Raw genomic sequence first — 17614 nt, 5'->3', positions numbered from 1 at the left:
TGACTTGCTGTTGCCTTCCTGTCAGATCGAAGGTCATTCTCCTCTGACCTTTGTTATCAACAGGACATTTTCACACAGAGAACTGAGATATTCTTTGTAAATGCTTTTTTTCTTCTATTTTTTTGGCTTCGTTAAGATCTTAATTTGTTAAAGCAGTGTAAAATTCTTTATTCCTATTATTTTAATATGTTCAGATACTATTTGTTTTTCTGTAATACAGTTATCTAAACCTATTTTCAAGAAAGTCTACTAGCTGTTAATTTATTTAAAATCAATAAGCACTCATGTTAAATGTAACATGTAAAACATTTCCTGACATTTTAATGCAGAGGTTATTTAGGTAAAAATGACCTTCTGCTCTGCCACCTGAGCTACAGCCACCCCATCACCCCAAAATCATCCTTTTACTCCCATTTTCAAGGTATTTGCTTTTTAAGAGCTCTGGCAACAACAAGAATTTAATGTGTCATGTTGTCCTGCACATATCACTGATGGGCCTGCCAATGGAGTGCAGGGGTCAAATGTTCAAACCAGACTGTTAGTACCAGATGTTCCAGCTGGTACATATATTACAAACTTCCCTTTTCAGGTGACCGACACACAATTTCACTCTTCATTTGTGTAAAAAAATAGATTTATTTGAAAAGTTTTGTAAATGCAAACAATAATTATTTACAACAGAGAGCTCCCGTCATGAGATCACGCAAATACATGGGCAGTAGGTACTCTGTCCTAATGTAGAAAGTCAAATCCAGTTCAGTTGGACGAAATCTTGTCAGACTGGGCTTCAGTGACCTCGGCATCATTTTCAGTGTAAGCAGTTCATAACCCCATCTTCAACAATTCACAGTTTTTGTTTTCTTTGAGTTTTGTTTAATAGTAAATGTGTTTTAGAGCAACCCACCATCAGGCAATCCTTCATTTCACAAAGACGGAAAAGCTCTAAAATCCACTGCTCCTATCTGCAGAAGAGCATGTCCACCAGCAGCTCCAGCAGGTTCGCCTGTCCTATCACAGGCCGGAAGAAGAGTTCAGTGATGAGGCTGGGGGTGATGCTCTGCAACACGGAGGCTGTGAGGAGGATTTGAGCAAAGCGGTCCCCGTCCCCTGGGTGGAGGAGCTGAACCACCTTGCTTAAGGCCTGCTGAGCTTCCTGTTGCAAGCCTTCCACAAACAGGGCTGCCTTCAAATCTGGTACGTCTGTCGGTGGAAAAACAAAACTGTAAAGTTACATGAATGCTTAATATTGCACACCATTATTAAACCACTGAAAACTGACCAGAGAAAGCTGAAGCTGAACACTTCGAATACATACCTGGATTAAATATCGTGGTCCCTTTGAGGTATGCGTACTCCTTGGGGCTCAAATCCAAACTCCAAAACTTTTTGAGGCAAGACACGAGTTTGCTGACACCGGCCATAGTGGGCTGCTCCCTTTCCACCTCAGGGTTCTCAGGTCTGTTCAGGAGGATCTTTTTCAGCATGCTATCAGTGGGGATGTCCATCACCTCAAAGTCCACGTGCTCTTGGGCCAGACCCAGAATGAAGAGTGGCGCCCAGGAGCTTTTCAGAAGGGCGAACTGGTCGTTTGGAGGCAGCTGGTTAAAGGCGGGCAAGTTTTTCATGAAATTTAGGGTTTTTACCAGAACCGCCGAAGCTTCTTTGCAAATCTCCGACGGCCTTTTCAAGCACACTGTCCGTCGCGCCTCACATTTGCATCTGTGACGCACTGAATTGTAGCTGAAGTTGCCTTGGCTTGGTCTGCTGCCATCCATTTGGCTCAGGATGTTGTACAGGATAGGATTTGAAGTCCTATCACTGCTGGTTGAACAACAACACGCGCTGTCCATTTTAACCGAGTCACAGATTGTGTGGGCAGTTAAATGAATCCTCTCGCAGGATGGCCTCTTCACGCGCTTGTGAGCACAGCTGCTGCTGCTGCTTGGAGTCTCCCTCTATTTATAAGGCCAGCCCAACCTGCTTTAGTGGACTTTGACTTGTCAATACGTTCCATATGAAAAACAACTGTGTGTTCTGCCAGGTGACTGGAACAACCCTGGGAAACTGATAAGCTTTTCTCAATGAAAAGGAGCTGCTGATGTAAAGTCTGGCTATCAAGAGGGCTGGGTCTTATCTTGTAACCGGTGTCATTAACCCAGGCAGTACCAAGCTACCAAGGACTGCAAAAGTAATCAGCCCCACAGTGAGCCCCTGCTTGCTGCTAGCTCACACCTGTAATACTGGAAACAGGCCAAAGTAGACTTGGGTCACTGACCTGCGAGATAACTTCAAATAAAAGAGTAAAATCCCAGAAGACAATTTTATTTGAATACTCTAATTTAGTGGAAACTGGTTGTAAACAGCCACCTTGGTGTTATTGTCTTTACCTGACAATGTAAAACACCCTGAGGCGACTGTTGCTGCGATCTGGCACTATATAAATAAAACCGAATTATTTGGCAAGGAATCTTGACTTTTAAACAAGCTGAGTTATTACTATTTATATTGTGATTTTAACCAGAGGAAGCTTTATATAAGAGAAGTGTAATTCAGCCTCCTCCAGCTCACAAGGGTTGAAAAGTTGGACATGTATTTGATAGAGCAGACATTTATTTTCACTGCCACATTGCAATGTAAAGACTACAAGCATCCAGTGAAAACGCAAATTCTGCACAAACCTGTGAAGAAGAGCTAGAAAACCTTCTTGTGTGCCACAGGACAACCTTGAATATGGTTCTATTTATGGTACAGAAATAGCGTTTCAGCACTATCACACACTGGTAAATGGACTTTTACTCGCATAGATCAGTTGAAATCAAATTCAAACTGCTTTCTACAGTCTCACACATCCACACAGCACTATTATCTGTGCCTAAAACACCCACTCACACTCTAATGGATACATCAGGGAGGACTCAGGATTCAGTATATCACCCAGGAGTACTTTGACACCCAGACTGGTGGATCTGCAGCTGCCCAGTGGTTTTTATTGTATTTCATGTTTTGTATTTGTAACGGATGTTCCAATGAAAAGACCGACGCCACTAAAAGTCCAGATCTCTGGCAGTCTCGAGAATCCCTCCCTCCTGTAAAGATTAATCTGTAGTTTGGGAACAGGCAGAGATAACTGGTTAGTAGATCACAGGTCAAGCTTTGTGAAACACGGGGACTTACTATTAAAGCAGGGTCAGGTGATTATGATGATTCTGAGGCGACTGGAGTGGGTGCGTAGCCGTTTATCTATTAGCTGGAGAATCCACAGCATCTGTGCAAAATGACCGCTGAGATATTTCAGCCTGCACCCAAGAAGTAGACTGCACCGTACCTGCAGCCCTCCAGCTCTGCCCCATCCACTCAATAAGAAAACAAGAAACGAATGTGTGAGAAACCGCTCTACTGACACAACTGCTACACACGTTTTTTTTCTCCCACCACCCCCAAAACAATTATTTTTCACAATTAAACACAAAACCACCTGCATAAAACTGTTATTTATTGTTTGTTATTGGTTTTACCTTTGTGAGTTTTATTTTTGGGGGATTTGGTTTATAATTTGAGGCTTAAGTGTTTTGTTTTTTTCAGATGTATGTAGGGATTTACTTAAAATTGACCTTGGAAGTTATTCATTTCATTTCAAGTGTTCTTTATCATTGTGTGTTGAGATAAAATTGGAAATTGTGTGTCTTATATCTTCACAAATACACACACACAACTATTTAAAAAATATTCTCAAGTCAATATAAAAGAAATCCAGATCAGTCTCCTGTGTACTGTGAAGGGAATTTCCAGCCCTGGCTGTGGTGTGCAGACTTTACGCTGATTGCCCTGATACGTGCTGTACTACTGTACTGCAAAAAAAATCTAGTAAACATTTGTACTGGCCATGGCAAATTATTGTCCCCATGAGGTTGATCTTACTTCAGTCTGTGACATTCGTATATCTCTTCATATATCAAACTAACTTTTATGAATTTTCTTTTCAAGTTTCTGAAACTTGAAATGAGCACAACAAACTCCTGTACGTGGAGTTCATGGTGTCCGTAACATGTTGTACACTTTTCCACTTGTCATTTAAATGCATTTATCCTATTTTGTTATCTACCCCGTACCTGGCACCGAGCTTTGGGGCCGATAAGAAAATGATTTTATTATCGTAAGAAATAAACAAACAACCCAATGTGGAAGACCTCTGGTTTGAACATCCAGTGCCATGAACTATAGACAGTAAAACATTTATGATAGTCAGTGATCCCGGGTGCCACCATTTATGATGTACCATCCTCGTTATTTATTGTTATTTAGTGACACATTTGCCAAAAAGCCTGACAAACCCAGAAGCTTGAAACTGGAAGTTTAAGAGGAGGATCTGAACTGCAGGGTACCTGTGTCAAGGTCAGTCCATAAAGTGAATGACCGCAATAAAGAGATTACACACCAGACACAACTGGCAGCGCCAGTCACCGAATATTTGTTTTATGTTATCAATGCCTTTACTCATTCCTTGAAAGAATACATGAAAAATGTTTAACAGCCCTGTTTTTTCCCCAGGGTGATCTCATTATGATGGACAGTATCATATCAATCATATGGGACACGATGTCCGTACTCACAGAAGCCTAATCGAAATTGACCACAGCTTCAAAACACGATAAGATGCACGGGGTTATCTTCAAGAGCGCGCTCCCTTCAGGGAAGTGACCTATAATGCACTCAGCAGCCCTCAGGCTTCATCAAGCATGCTGACAGTTGTAAATGGTTTTGATAAGGCCCGTGTTTATAGAGGTTTGGAGCAGGCACAGACGGGCACGGAGAACAGACGTTTATCTCTGCCAGGACAGTAAAACGAAACGTCCTTCATACTATAAGTAGAACAACCACTGTGTTCGGAGTAAAGGGAAGCAAGATGGTGATGATGTCATAGACAGGAGCTGAAGACTGTTTTCCTAATATCTTCAATATTCATGCACCTTAAAAGAATTTATTAGGACACTTTACTGTAATTGCATTACTGGATTTGTGGGAATATGAGTCGCTCAGACTCATCTTCACAGTTTTCCCAAAACACTGACTGACTGAACTTCCACTGCTTCCAGTTTTTTCAGGCCACTGAACTTTCCGTGCTACCACGTGGGTGCATGATGGACGTCATGTGTTGAACATGACTTTTGGCCTTGACCTACTGCTAATACAGAGGTTCATTTGCCTGGTTCCATTTTAATAAGGTCATCAACCCAAAGATGATTCACACAGGGTGGCCTCATGGGAACACGTACTCAGGAGACGAAAAAGACACCCAGAATCACTCAATTAAAATTCAGATTGAAATTGCATTTATATACTGTCATGAATCAAGCAGCCAGGAACACACAGGCACAAATGTAATCTTAAAAAAAAAAGAAAAAAAAAAGGGTTTTATTATACCCCCAAAAAGGACAAGATGACTACAAAAATTCAAAATAACAAAAATAAAGTTTTTAAGAACCAAGTGGGCCCATAAAAGACTTTAACTTAACGCTACTCAAAAGTCACTTAACAAAAACATACCTCAACAACCTGATCTGCCCAAATGAGAAACAGCTCCAGTTATATAGCAAATGAATAAACCATTATATACACCAAAGGTGAAAACTAAAGAGATAACAGCTAACCATCATTCAAGAAGAACCCCATTCCCCCTGCATGATCACAATAGATGGTCCAGTCCACTTTATTGGCTTCTGCATTTAAACCAGCTCCACCCTCAGCCTCCTCTTTCAGCCAAACCAGGAAGGACTGGAGCGGAGGTCAGGTAACTCAGAAAGAGCAGAAATATAATCAATATAACATACCTATATAAAATAACAAACAATGCAAAGCAAAGTCTATGCCACCATTTGGGCTATAGCTTAGTGCTGTCATGCATTACAGGTAAACTCAAAATATCAAATTAGTTAACTTATGATCACAGAAGCTTTAGAGCATAACATAAACATAAGACAAAAGACCAAATGAATATTACCTAAGTATCTCAGTTGTGTGGTTGCATGCATCCATCACATATACACACTGAACTTTAAATTGCAGTGAAATAAAAATTTTTAAAGATGTTTTTGATGTTTTTTGTTTTTGAAGCCCTTCAGTCTCAGATGCCATCTGATGTTTATGGGTCTGCGGTTGGCACCAGTAACGGCCTTAATTTGGGTGGAGGATCATCCAGCGTCTTGATGGACAGTCAACTGGATCCTCTGGCTGAGTGCTTGTGAAATTTTTTTGGGTCTTCCACTTGACGTTTTTGGTCCATAACGTTCAGGATCATTTAAGAAATGACTGTCTTATTGCATCCCACCTCAGCAGCCATGGCACACTGCGAGAGACCCCGCTTGTGCAGTTCAACAACCCGACCACGTTCAAAAAGAGAACGTTTTTTTGCCTTTGCCGTCAGAACGTTATGACAGTGTGACTACCTGACAGAAAATGTCAATGAATCCACATTTCTGCACAGATTTGGCCTTTTAAAGGCACGTGGTCCTAAACTTTCATCAGCTGTAAAACCGCTTGTTTCAGTTTAAGCGTTGTTTTCAATAAACATGTTTTGTCTCACTCCCATTTCTTCTTGTTGCATGAAGAAAGACCAACGCAAAGTGGTGCACACGTGAGAAGTGGAATGAAAATCATACATGATCCCAAACATTTTTTACAAATAAAAAACTGAAAAGTGGGGTTGCCCATAGACATTGCCTGATGAGTGCTAATGACTAAATAGAGAGCACCTGTGTGTAATCTAATGTCAGTACAAATACAGCTGCTCTGTGACGGCCTCAGAGGTTGTCTAAGAGAATATTGGCAGCAGCAACAACAAGTCCAAAGAACACACCAGACAGGTCAGGGATAAAGTTATTGAGAAACTTAAAGCAGGCTTAGACTACAAAAAGATTTCCCAAGCCTTGAACATCCCACGGAGCACTGTTCAAGCGATCATTCAGAAATGGAAGGAGTATGGCACAACTGTAAACCTACCACGACAAGGACGTCCACCTAAACTCACAGGCCGAACAAGGAGAGCGCTGATCAGAAATGCAGCCAAGAGGCCCATGGTGACTCTGGACGAGCTGCAGAGATCTACAGCTCAGGTGGGGGAATCTGTCCATAGGACAACTATTAGTCGTGCGCTGCACAAAGTTGGCCTTTATGGAAGAGTGGCAAGAAGAAAGCCATCGTTAACAGAAAACCATAAGAAGTCCCATTTGCAGTTTGCCACAAGCCATGTGGGGGACACAGCAAACATGTGGAAGAAGCTGCTCTGGTCAGATGAGACCAAAATGGAACTTTTTGGCCAAAATGCAAAACACTATGTGTGGCGGAAAACTAACACTGCACATGACTCTGAACACACCATCCCCACTGTCAGATATGGTGGCGGCAGCATCATGCTCTGTGGGTGCTCCTCTTCAGCAGGGACAGGGAAGCTGGTCAGAGTTGATGGGAAGATGGATGGAGCCAAATACAGGGTAGTCTTGTAAGAAAACCTCTTTGAGTCTGCAAAAGACTTGAGACTGGGGCGGAGGTTCACCTTCCAGCAGGACAACAACCCTAAACATAAAGCCAGGGCAACAATGGAACGGTTTAAAACAAAACATATCCATGTGTTAGAACGGCCCAGTCAAAGTCCAGATCTAAATCCAATCCAGAATCTGTGGCAAGAAAACTGCTGTTCATTAATGCTGTCCATCTAATCTGACTGAGCTGGAGCTGTTTTGCAAAGAAGAATGGGCAAAGATTTCAGTCTGTAGATGTGCAAAGCTGGTAGAGACAGACCCTAAAAGACTGGCAGCTGTAATTGCAGCAAAAGGTGGTTAAGATAAGATAAGATAAGATAGAACTTTATTAATCCCTCGGGTGGGTTCCTCTGGGAAATTCGATTTCCAAAAAATGCACAGCAACGACCGAAGTTACAGTTACAGAATTGTTATATATATATACACACACACACACACACACACACACACACACACACACACACACACACACACACACACACACACACACACACATATAAATACAGAGACAAATATAAATAAAATATACAAAGGGGATAAATAGAATAAATAGGAATAAAAAATAAAAATACAAGTGAATTGCACATTTCAAGTATTGAGTCTGTTGACTATTTACAAAAAGTATTGCACAAGGTATTGTACAGTGAGGTGCAGAGGCACTACAGCTTAGTTGTTCCCCCCTCCTTTGTCCTCCTGTTTCCCCTCCCTCTCCCCTCCAGAGAGGAGTTAAACAGTCTGATGGTGTGTGGGACAAAGGAGTTTTTAAGTCTGTTAGTTCTTGTCTTGGGGAGAAGCAACCTGTCACTGAACAGACTCTTCTGATTGTTTATGGCCGTGTGCAGAGGATGCCTGGCATTGTCCATAATGTCCATCAGTTTCTTTAATGTCCTTTTCTCTGCCACTGTCACCAGAGTGTCCAGCTTCATGCCGACCACAGAGCTAGCCCTCCTGATCAGTTTCTCCAGCCTGGATGAGTCCCTCTTTGCTGTGCTGCTCCCCCAGCACACCACAGCATAGAAAAGTACTCCAGCAACCACCGACTGGTAAAACATCCTCAGGAGCTTCCTGCAGATGTTAAAAGACCTCAGCCTCCTGAGGAAGTACAGTCGGCTTTGGGCTTTTTTATACAGGTGCTCTGTGTTGCATGACCAGTCCAGTTTATTGTCCACCCACAGCCCGAGGTACTTGTACTTGTTGACCACCTCCACCTCCTCCCCCTCTATCTGAACCGGCAGTGGACCTTCTCTGGACCTCCCGAAGTCCACAACCAGTTCCTTAGTCTTTGAGGTGTTGAGTTGCAGGTGGTTTGTGTGACTCCATGCGACAAAGTTCCTCACCAGACTTCTGTACTCCTCTTCCTGATCATCCCAGATACACCCCATGATGGCCGTGTCACCTGCAAACTTCTGAATATGGCATAATTCAGAGTTGTAGCAGAAGTCAGAGGTGTACAGGGTGAAGAGAAGAGGGGACAGCACAGTTCCCTGTGGTGCTCCTGTGCTGCTGACCACAGTGTCAGACGTGATGTCCTTCAGCCTGACGTACTGTGGTCTGTCGGTGAGGTAGTCGGAGATCCAAGCCACCAGGCAGGGGTCCACCTCCATCCTGTTCAGTTTTTCCTGAAGCATACAGGGCCGGATGGTATTAAAGGCACTGGAAAAGTCAAGAAACAGGATCCTGACCGTGCCTTTTCCCCCATCCAGGTGTGAGTGGGCTCTGTGTAGGAGGTACAGGATGGCATCCTCCACTCCGACACCCGCCTTGTATGCAAACTGTAGTGGGTCCTGGGCATGTTGTACCTGTGGTCGGAGGAGGTTGAGGAAGAGCCGCTCTAGAGTCTTCATAAGATGTGACGTCAGTGCCACCGGTCGGAAGTCATTCAGCTCATTGGGCCGGTTCCTTTTGGGGACCGGGACGATGCAGGATGTCTTCCATAGGGCGGGCACTCTCCCCAGTCGCAGACTGAGGTTGAAGACTCGTTGTAGCGACTCCCCAAGTTCAGCAGCACACGCCTACAAAGACTCAGGGGGCTGAATAATTACACACACCCCACTTTGCAGTTATTTATTTGTAAAAAATGTTTGGAATCATGTATGAATGTTGTTCCACTTCTCATGTGTGCACCACTTTGTGTTGGTCTTTCACGTGGAATTCCAATAAAATTGATTCATGTTTGTGGCTGTGATGTGACAAAATGTGGAAAAGTTCAAGGGGGCCGAATACTTTTGCAAGCCACTGTATGTGCCAAAGCTTTTATTGCACTGGCAGTGTGTTTGGGATCATTGTCACGCTGAAAAATGAAGCTACTGCCAATCAGATGCTTTTCACGTGTTATTGAATGGTCGTTCAAAATCTGACTGTTCATAATTTCACCAATTGTGAAAAGATCCCCAACACCACTGAAATTTTAAGGACACACTGCACACCATGCTGAGATACGCCAAGTTTTGAATGACCTTGTTGGTGTGAAAATACTATTTTATGTATTTCAAATTGTGTTATCTTTGGCATTTTGCACAAGTTTGACTAAACAAGTGGGAACTAATCATGTTTTCTTTGCCACTTAAAATTGGTTCTTTGCTTAGCTGTCTGCTATGTGTACACACAACACAGGTTCATCTCTTGAGTTAGGTGGCTGTTTTATGATCTAATCACATATTAACCACATCTACTGTTGTTTAATTTTAATTTTATTTTTACATCACACACGTTCACACATGCACATTCTCAAGAATTTGTTTGAACTTCCACTAATCAGGAGGGTGATGACTAATGCACGGTGTGTGTGTGTGTAATATGATGTGTGACATAATGTCAGAGTCCAGACACCCGAGTCTAGTTTTACTGCCCATTACTATAAAAATACAACAATAAAAGCTGAGGTGAAGGACAAAGCAAGGGTTAACTTTGGGTTAATGAACTCTGACTAGATATATTTCTCAGCTGCCTCTTTCTCTTTTATCCTTTTACTAGTCATGCTAAGTTAAACAGTTTTGAACAACTCTTGGTGTATTTCTAATGAAATGAAGGTTTTACTGTGACCATTATTAAAGAGGCGGAATTGGCAACTTATAGTCAGTGTGAAAAGAAATATACCTGTGCAACCAAGTGAGACATGATTAAACATGTTGTCTATCAAAGCACATCGATGCCACTTTGATGTGACCTCTTATAATATATACTGTATGAAAACATTAAGACAGTGCTTAAGCAGTTCTATTAATCCAATGGTCTATTTACTGAGCTATCGGTATTGGCATGTATAATGGCAGATAAAAGAACATTTTAAAACTAAAGGAAAAATTGGAGAAAGACCAATCAACTATGTAAAGAGTGTTAATTTTAGCAGCATTGGAAGGAATCTGAATGCAACTTCTGTGTTCATAACTTACCTGTTTGGGATGCCACAAACACAGCAACCAGCTGACCTGTGTAGAATCGAGCGGACGGTAAACAACTTAATATAAAATATCATATAACAAGTTTGGAATGTCAGACTTTTAAAAAACAATAAAGACAAATGAACTTTGTCCTTATGTCAAATGTCAGTATCAGTATGGGTTGGGCTCTAATTTTTTAACTTGATGTTTATGATTCTGGATTTTCCTGACCAATCTTGCATCACTTTGTTTTCCACAAATTACACAGCACATTTATATACAGACTTTAAACACCAAAAATCCAACCATTAAGACCCAATATGTGATTTTAAGCAATCTGATTATATATTTTGAGCAGCACTGGTTACTGGTTGTGTGGATGTCAGGGGGGATTTCACAGTGAAAATATAAAAAGGATCAAGACTGGTGATTGTTTGGATATGGTCTGGATTTTTGTGATGATTGTATTTTGGGTCACTGCATTAGTTTTATTATTATATTGCTGCTTTTCTTTCTTTAAGGTTTATTTGTATTTCTGTTAGTTCCTGTTTTGGACTTTGAATTCAAGCTGATTATGAAAAATGTTTTTTATTTTTTTCTTTCTGTCTGTAGTCAGGTGTTGGGGTCCTGAAAACTGTGACTGGCAGACACACACACAAGCCGGTACATGTGAATGTCCACTGTATCTACATTGTACACTAAATAAATAAATGTTTAAATACTGACATTCAATGTTGAGCTAACCGTTTCTGTACTCCTTCCTTTACTCCACTGCATTTGTCTGACAGCCACTTATTAAATTTTGAGATTACAGTGAAAAACTGTGGATCTCTGGATTCTGTGATTTTTAATTTGATATTTTCTGCTAAACTGAATGAGGACGTGTTCCTTTATGGGTTGAGAGCCTTCTCCTTCTGATATATAAAGAGTTAAAAACGGTCTTGGCTGTAACAAGCTATGTTCAAAGGTAAACAGGGCTGTTTTCTGAGTCCATAAAAAAGGCTGACTTTTAAGAGCTACCTTAAAAGTCAGCCTTTGACAGGCTTTGACAGGTCAGGGACGCTATAAACGCAACACTCATATATATTATGATGTGTTGATGTATATTAAACTGTACGCACATTATAAAAAAGCAAGCTTAAATGAGCTCAACATTAAACATTTACATCCGTAAAACATGCATAAACAATATAATGCAGCAGTCTCATAAAACCAAAAACAGCATATGCAATAGTAGAAAGAGAAAAAGTACTTTCAGAAAAGACGTTAGGACGAGAGATGTGCTCTCCAGATATCCTAGATTTAATTATGATGGAGAATTCAGCAAAAGGGAATAAAAAGGAGGGATTTCCCGGACTGTTTTTATTTAATCGGATTTGATTAATTAAAATTTTTTTGCTCATAACACATAAAAATTGTGCAGGAAAAAATATTAGTGCTCACTTTGAGATTAAAATCGAATTAAATATTTCGACCTTTTAGAAAAAAGGTCGAAATATTATTTTCAGATAATTCTTTCAAATAACTCCCTGAAAAGGTTTCTGCAGGTTTTGCCAAGATGTCTTCTTGCGTTTAAGTTTAATACTTAATGATTTTTTTTTTGGACATGGTTAATAATTGTTATGAACGTTTATGAGTCGATGAGCTTTACTTCTGTAACGTCTGCGGAAGCGGATATGACGTCATTTACAAACGTTCCTGAAGATAAACAATCATGGCGGACGCTAAAGCTGACCCTCCGGTGTATTTTGCAATAACCAACATTCCTGTCGCGTTTCGCTCAGCAGACCTGAGGAATTATTTCAGTCAGTTCATAGAAAGCGGAGGTTTTCATTGTTTTCACTACCGACACAGGCCGGAGGTTCTCAGGGAGTCCGGGGCGCCTGAGAGCTCGGTGTCTGGAGATGACTCGGAGCCCCGTTCCTCATCTTCGGAGTCCGCTGAGCTAACAAAGATCCCAGCCGAGTCAAAGCCGGCGGTGAGGTCGTGCTGCTGCATCGTCTCAGTTCGCGCTAAGGACGCTGAGAGGTTCGTGAGGATGTATGCGGGGAACCACTGGATCGACGCGAAGGGAAACTGGCTGGCAAGACGATGTGTTATCAAGAGAGTCAAAGTTTCCTACGACAAAGGTGAATTATGTCATATGCGACGTATTAATGTGGCACATGACACATTAGTCATTGACAGGTCAAGGTGAGGAGTATTAGTTATCATCCAGTGATAAAAGCTGTAGTTCCTGTGCCTCTGTTGTGAGCCTTAGAAAATCACAGCCAGAATTATAAAAATAAGAAATTTTTTATTTATCTTATATTTGGGGAAATGCTTTTAAATCAACAAAGCAAAACTGAATTTTAAAAGATGTGGAGGATTATTAAAACGGCTGAGCAGCTGAAAGAAGAAGACAGACATTACAATTGGCTGGGTCTTATATACTTTAACCCTTTTCTTCTACCTGAACACTTGCTGTGCTTCCTACAGCTTGTCTCCTTCACCAATTCATAGAAGCACTTTTTAAATTGCTTTCTGTCTAACACTGACACTCTGATGGATGAGAGAAACTTGGTTAGTTGCTGAAGCTGCTCAAAATACAACTCAATATTATAACACTTCTCCAGTCTGTATGCCAGGGATCAAACCTCCAAGCTTCTGATTAGTAGATGACCTGCTCTACCTCTCGAGTTACAGTCACCCCACAGTGTTGGAGAGAGATTCCAAAAGATCCGCCGTGGGCAGCATTTATTGGAGAGAAGACAGGAAAGCTGGGACAAAGAGCATGGGCAAGACACACAGTAAATGGCTGTAGGGAAGATTTGAATTTAGGCCTCTCTTAGGCAATAGCGTTACGGCACACGGGTCTCCTATACTGGTGTCTGAAAGAACTTGATTTTATTTGGAAGAGACCTCCAGCTGAAAAAGGCTCAGGCTGGAGCATATAGACAACAAGCAGGACTAAAAGAAAAGTTAAGATCATGCGGTAGTGGCATATTAAACATATGGGGGGTGAAAAGATGGGAATGGAGACTATATGCTCAGTGCATCATGGGAAGCCTCAGCCCAGCACCTTGAGCCTGTAGCAAAAAAAATTATGACTATGATGTTAACTATAAGCTTTATCAATAAGGAACGTTTAAATCCTAACCTTCAACGTAGAAGAGGTGTCTGTCTCCTGAATCCAAACTGGGAGCTGGATCCACTGGGGAGGACCTGACAGCTAAAGGCTCTGACTCCCATTCTACTTTTGGAAACTCCATAAATCATAAGCCTGCTGAGAGTGCTACTGGGATGATATTAAACTGTAAGGTCTTTAAGATAAGATGGAGGCTTTGTATGTGAGGAAAAGGATTTAAAATTCAGTTCTGGTTTTAACAAGAAGCCAGTGATGAGAAGCCAGTATGGGGAAAAATATGATCTCTCTTTCTAGTGCCTGTCTGCACTCTCGTTGCGGCATTTTGTTTTGTTTTGTTTTTCACTGAAGGCTTTATGGGAAGTTTTTAGGAGAACCTGACAGTAAGGAATTACAATGACCCAGCCTAGAAGTAAGAGGTGCACGAACCTTTCACATCGTGTGGTTTTTGTCACTCTTTGTACATGTATTATTATTTTTTCCTTTCTTTCAGATGACGGATCTTTCCCCTATAAAACAAAGTATGAACAGCGGCACCGTGTTTCCTTAACAGAGCGATTCACAGAGGCCGACCTCAGAAGCCTCTCCGAACTGAATCCACCTGCTCTGATGCAGAACGGGAATGTGGGCACATCCGTAAAAGTGTTTCTCCAGCTCATCCAAGCCTGTCGCCTGCCTCCACGCCTCATTCGGAAACTGGGGCTCACTTTCCCCAAGACCAGTTCCAACCGTCGCTATGGGAACGTGCCCTTCCAGTACCATGACACTTGCACACTTCCAGCCACAGAAGAGACTGTATTAACAGCTGCTGGACATGAAATATCAGGACCAGGTACTTTGCCTGGTTCATCCTTAGGATCGAGGCAGCTGGGTGATAACACAGAAACCACTGAGGCTGATGAAGCACAGAAGGAAGACGCAGAGGAAGAGGATGCGCAGTCGAATGCTGATGATGTAGGTTCAGTTCAGTCCTATCAACCAGCTGTCTGTCAGCGTGTTGGATAAATGTGTTGGTTTTAGTTTGTGTCGGCTGTCCATTAGGTGCAGCCTAACTAAAACCATCATCATCCCTTTATTGTAGTTTGCTAATTTCTTCATGTGATTGATTGTAGGATGATGACTGCTGTGAGGAGTGGGAACGCCACGAGGCTTTGCATGATGATGTAACAAGCCAGGAGCGAACCAAAGAGAGACTGTTTGAAGAAGAGATTGAGCTGAAGTGGGAAAAAGGAGGCTCAGGTCTGGTGTTCTACACTGATGCTCAGTACTGGCAAGAGGAAGAAGGAGGTAGGCACCAAAAACACTAATGCACTTTGAAGAAAAAAGCTTGCATACTATACTGTGTTAATAAACGAGCAATGGGGTGTGCAGGTTATTAAGCAAACTTTAGGTAAATAGGTGTGGAAAGGCAAACTGAACGTGTCTGTATGTGTTAATTAGTATAAGAAATCAATTCAGTGGAGATGCTGACAAACAAATTCCGCTCTACAATAACATACATTAAAAGATAATTGCAAATATACTCACACTGGCCGCTTTGTTAGATACACCTCTTCAGTAGCTTGCTAATTCAAAAATTCGATCAGCCAATCACATGCCAGCAACTGAATGAGTTTAGACATGCGAACGTGGTGAGGACGACCTGCTGAAGCTTAAACCAAGCATCAGAATAGGGAAGAAAGCTGGTTTAAATAACTTGAAACATAGTTGTTGCTGTCAGACAGTTTGGTCTGAGTATTTCAGAAACTGCTGATCTTCCGGCGTTTTTTGCACACAAGCATCTGTCGGGTTTTACAGAAAACGGTCCAAAAACAAGCAAATATAAAGTGAGCAGCAAATTGTGGGTGAAAATGCCTCGTTTGGTGTCAGAGGAGAACAGCCAGACTTCTTTATGAGTGAAAGCAACAGTAGCTCAAATAATCACTCGTTAAAAAAAGGGGGCGCAGAACAGCATATCTGAATATGTTAAACCTTGAAGCACATGGGCTACAGCAGCAGATGTCTGCTAAGAACTGGAAACTGATGTTCACAAAAGTTCAACAACTCCAGACAAAAGAAGACTGGAAAAGAATGTTGGAAACACTGGAACATCAGAATTAGGAGTAACCAACATGGAAGCATGGATTCATCCTGCCTTGTGTCAACTGCTGGGGTGTGGAATATTTTCTTAGCACACTTTGGGGTTCTTAGTACCAACTGACCATCATTTAAATGTCACAATCTACTTTTGTGTTGCTACTCGCCATGAACATCCATCTTTATGACAACAGTGTACCCATTTCCAACAGGATAACAAGCCACGTGAAAACACTGAGATCATCATAAACTGGTTTCTTGAACATGACAATGAGTTCACTGTTCTCAAATGGCACAGTCACCAGATCTCAATTCAATAGAGGGATGTGATGTAACCAGAGATTTACATCATGAACAAATAGCTAACAAAACAACAGCGACTGTGTGATTACATTCATGTGTGTTTCTCTCGTTTTTCAGACTTTGATGAAGAAACAGCCGATGACTGGGATGTTGACATGAGTGTTTACTATGATAAAGGTAAAAATTTTTTACCCTAATTAACTAAACTGTGTTCTATTAATGCAGAGTCAGATTTCCTATAACCAAGTCCTTTTACAGATGGAGGTGACATGGATGCTCGAGATTACGTCACAATGCGGTATGAAAAGAGGCTGAGGGAGGGTCATGAAGATGGATCGGGGCACAATCAGTCTATTGGCCGCTTTGAGAGGTTCACTAAGGTGAGGAGGTTGCCATCACATATAACTTAATCTAATCTTTCCTCTTGTTACACATCAGATAACTGCACATATATTTTTTCTCTGATTAGGGCTTTGGGCGTCGTGTGATGGAGAAACACGGCTGGAGGGAAGGTGAAGGCCTAGGAAACAGCCAGATTGGAATTTCTGAAGCACTTGAAAATGAGGGGCAACATCCCAACTGTAAAAGAGGCTTTGGGTGAGCATGAGCACAATCAGCGGAAGATTTTGATCGACTTTGCTCTCAAGCTGACGGCAGGTCGCTTGTTCCAGGCTCAGGTGTCAATCAATACTGCTATTCTTCACTCTCATTGGTAGTTGTTTCGATCCTATGGAGGAAGTTAAAAGAAGTTAATTTTACATCCAACCCACTTCCCAAACGCCAGCAGTTATTCCGCCCTTAGTCACTTGAAATTGCAGGATGTCACTCAATTTGCTTCCAGTGTGGACGCAGCTTAACAGCTAATATAATTTTAAGCTTTGGTATGTGAGGTAGGTGATGCTGATGCTGTGTTGTTTTTTTCCTTTTCTTTTTTGCAGGTATCATGGAGAGAAATTGGTCTTACATCCTATAAAAAAGGCCAGAACAGATTATCATATAACTACAGTGTATGATAAACCCAAAGACATAGACAGAGGCGATACCTTGCTGAGACGGCAGCCGAACACAAGTATGAAGTACAGAGGGTGGCAACCAGGTGGCAGCATTGGCCCACAAAGATCACAAAGATGACTTTAATAAAATTTAATTAAAACCATTTTAACATCATGGAACTCTTTTTTTTTTTTTTTTTTTTT

The 17614-nt window shown here is 41.6% G+C and overlaps 2 protein-coding genes and 1 long non-coding RNA gene across 3 annotated transcripts; 2 read left to right on the top strand and 1 right to left on the bottom strand.

Moving 5' to 3' along the window:
• Positions 1 to 616: 616 nt before the first annotated feature.
• On the bottom strand, positions 617 to 1948 carry nr0b2a (nuclear receptor subfamily 0, group B, member 2a). The gene is made up of 2 exons (XM_026184878.2): positions 1316 to 1948; positions 617 to 1200 (listed from the first exon to the last, which is right to left on the bottom strand). The coding sequence occupies exons 1-2, from the start codon at positions 1848 to 1850 to the stop codon at positions 959 to 961; spliced, it is 777 nt and encodes a 258-aa protein (XP_026040663.1). The 5' UTR covers positions 1851 to 1948; the 3' UTR covers positions 617 to 958.
• A 3803-nt stretch (positions 1949 to 5751) lies between these two features.
• Positions 5752 to 6580, top strand: LOC145431745 (uncharacterized). The gene is made up of 2 exons (XR_013912029.1): positions 5752 to 5788; positions 6112 to 6580. It is a non-coding gene; the product is annotated as an uncharacterized LOC145431745 (long non-coding RNA).
• Positions 6581 to 12595: 6015 nt separating this feature from the next.
• gpatch3 (G patch domain containing 3) lies at positions 12596 to 17574 on the top strand. Its single transcript, XM_026185683.2, has 7 exons — positions 12596 to 13044; positions 14533 to 14993; positions 15152 to 15326; positions 16536 to 16595; positions 16677 to 16798; positions 16888 to 17015; positions 17357 to 17574. The coding sequence occupies exons 1-7, from the start codon at positions 12630 to 12632 to the stop codon at positions 17547 to 17549; spliced, it is 1554 nt and encodes a 517-aa protein (XP_026041468.1). The 5' UTR covers positions 12596 to 12629; the 3' UTR covers positions 17550 to 17574.
• Positions 17575 to 17614: the final 40 nt, after the last annotated feature.

The sequence above is a fragment of the Astatotilapia calliptera genome, chromosome 11 (genome assembly GCF_964374335.1).
Source record: "Astatotilapia calliptera chromosome 11, fAstCal68.1, whole genome shotgun sequence".
Taxonomy (NCBI): domain Eukaryota; kingdom Metazoa; phylum Chordata; class Actinopteri; order Cichliformes; family Cichlidae; genus Astatotilapia; species Astatotilapia calliptera.
The sequence above is the reverse complement of the archived record's forward strand: the minus strand, read 5'-3'. Positions and strand labels throughout refer to the sequence as shown.

Coding starts and splice junctions, on each gene's coding strand:
- nr0b2a (XM_026184878.2), bottom strand. CDS start 1,850: ATGGACAGCGCGTGTTGTTGTTCAACCAGCAGTGATAGGACTTCAAAT. Junction 1,201..1,315: donor GACCACGATATTTAATCCAG/GTATGTATTCGA, acceptor TTCCACCGACAG/ACGTACCAGATTTGAAGGCA.
- gpatch3 (XM_026185683.2), top strand. CDS start 12,630: ATGGCGGACGCTAAAGCTGACCCTCCGGTGTATTTTGCAATAACCAAC. Junction 15,327..16,535: donor CTGGCAAGAGGAAGAAGGAG/GTAGGCACCAAA, acceptor CTCGTTTTTCAG/ACTTTGATGAAGAAACAGCC. Junction 16,596..16,676: donor GAGTGTTTACTATGATAAAG/GTAAAAATTTTT, acceptor GTCCTTTTACAG/ATGGAGGTGACATGGATGCT.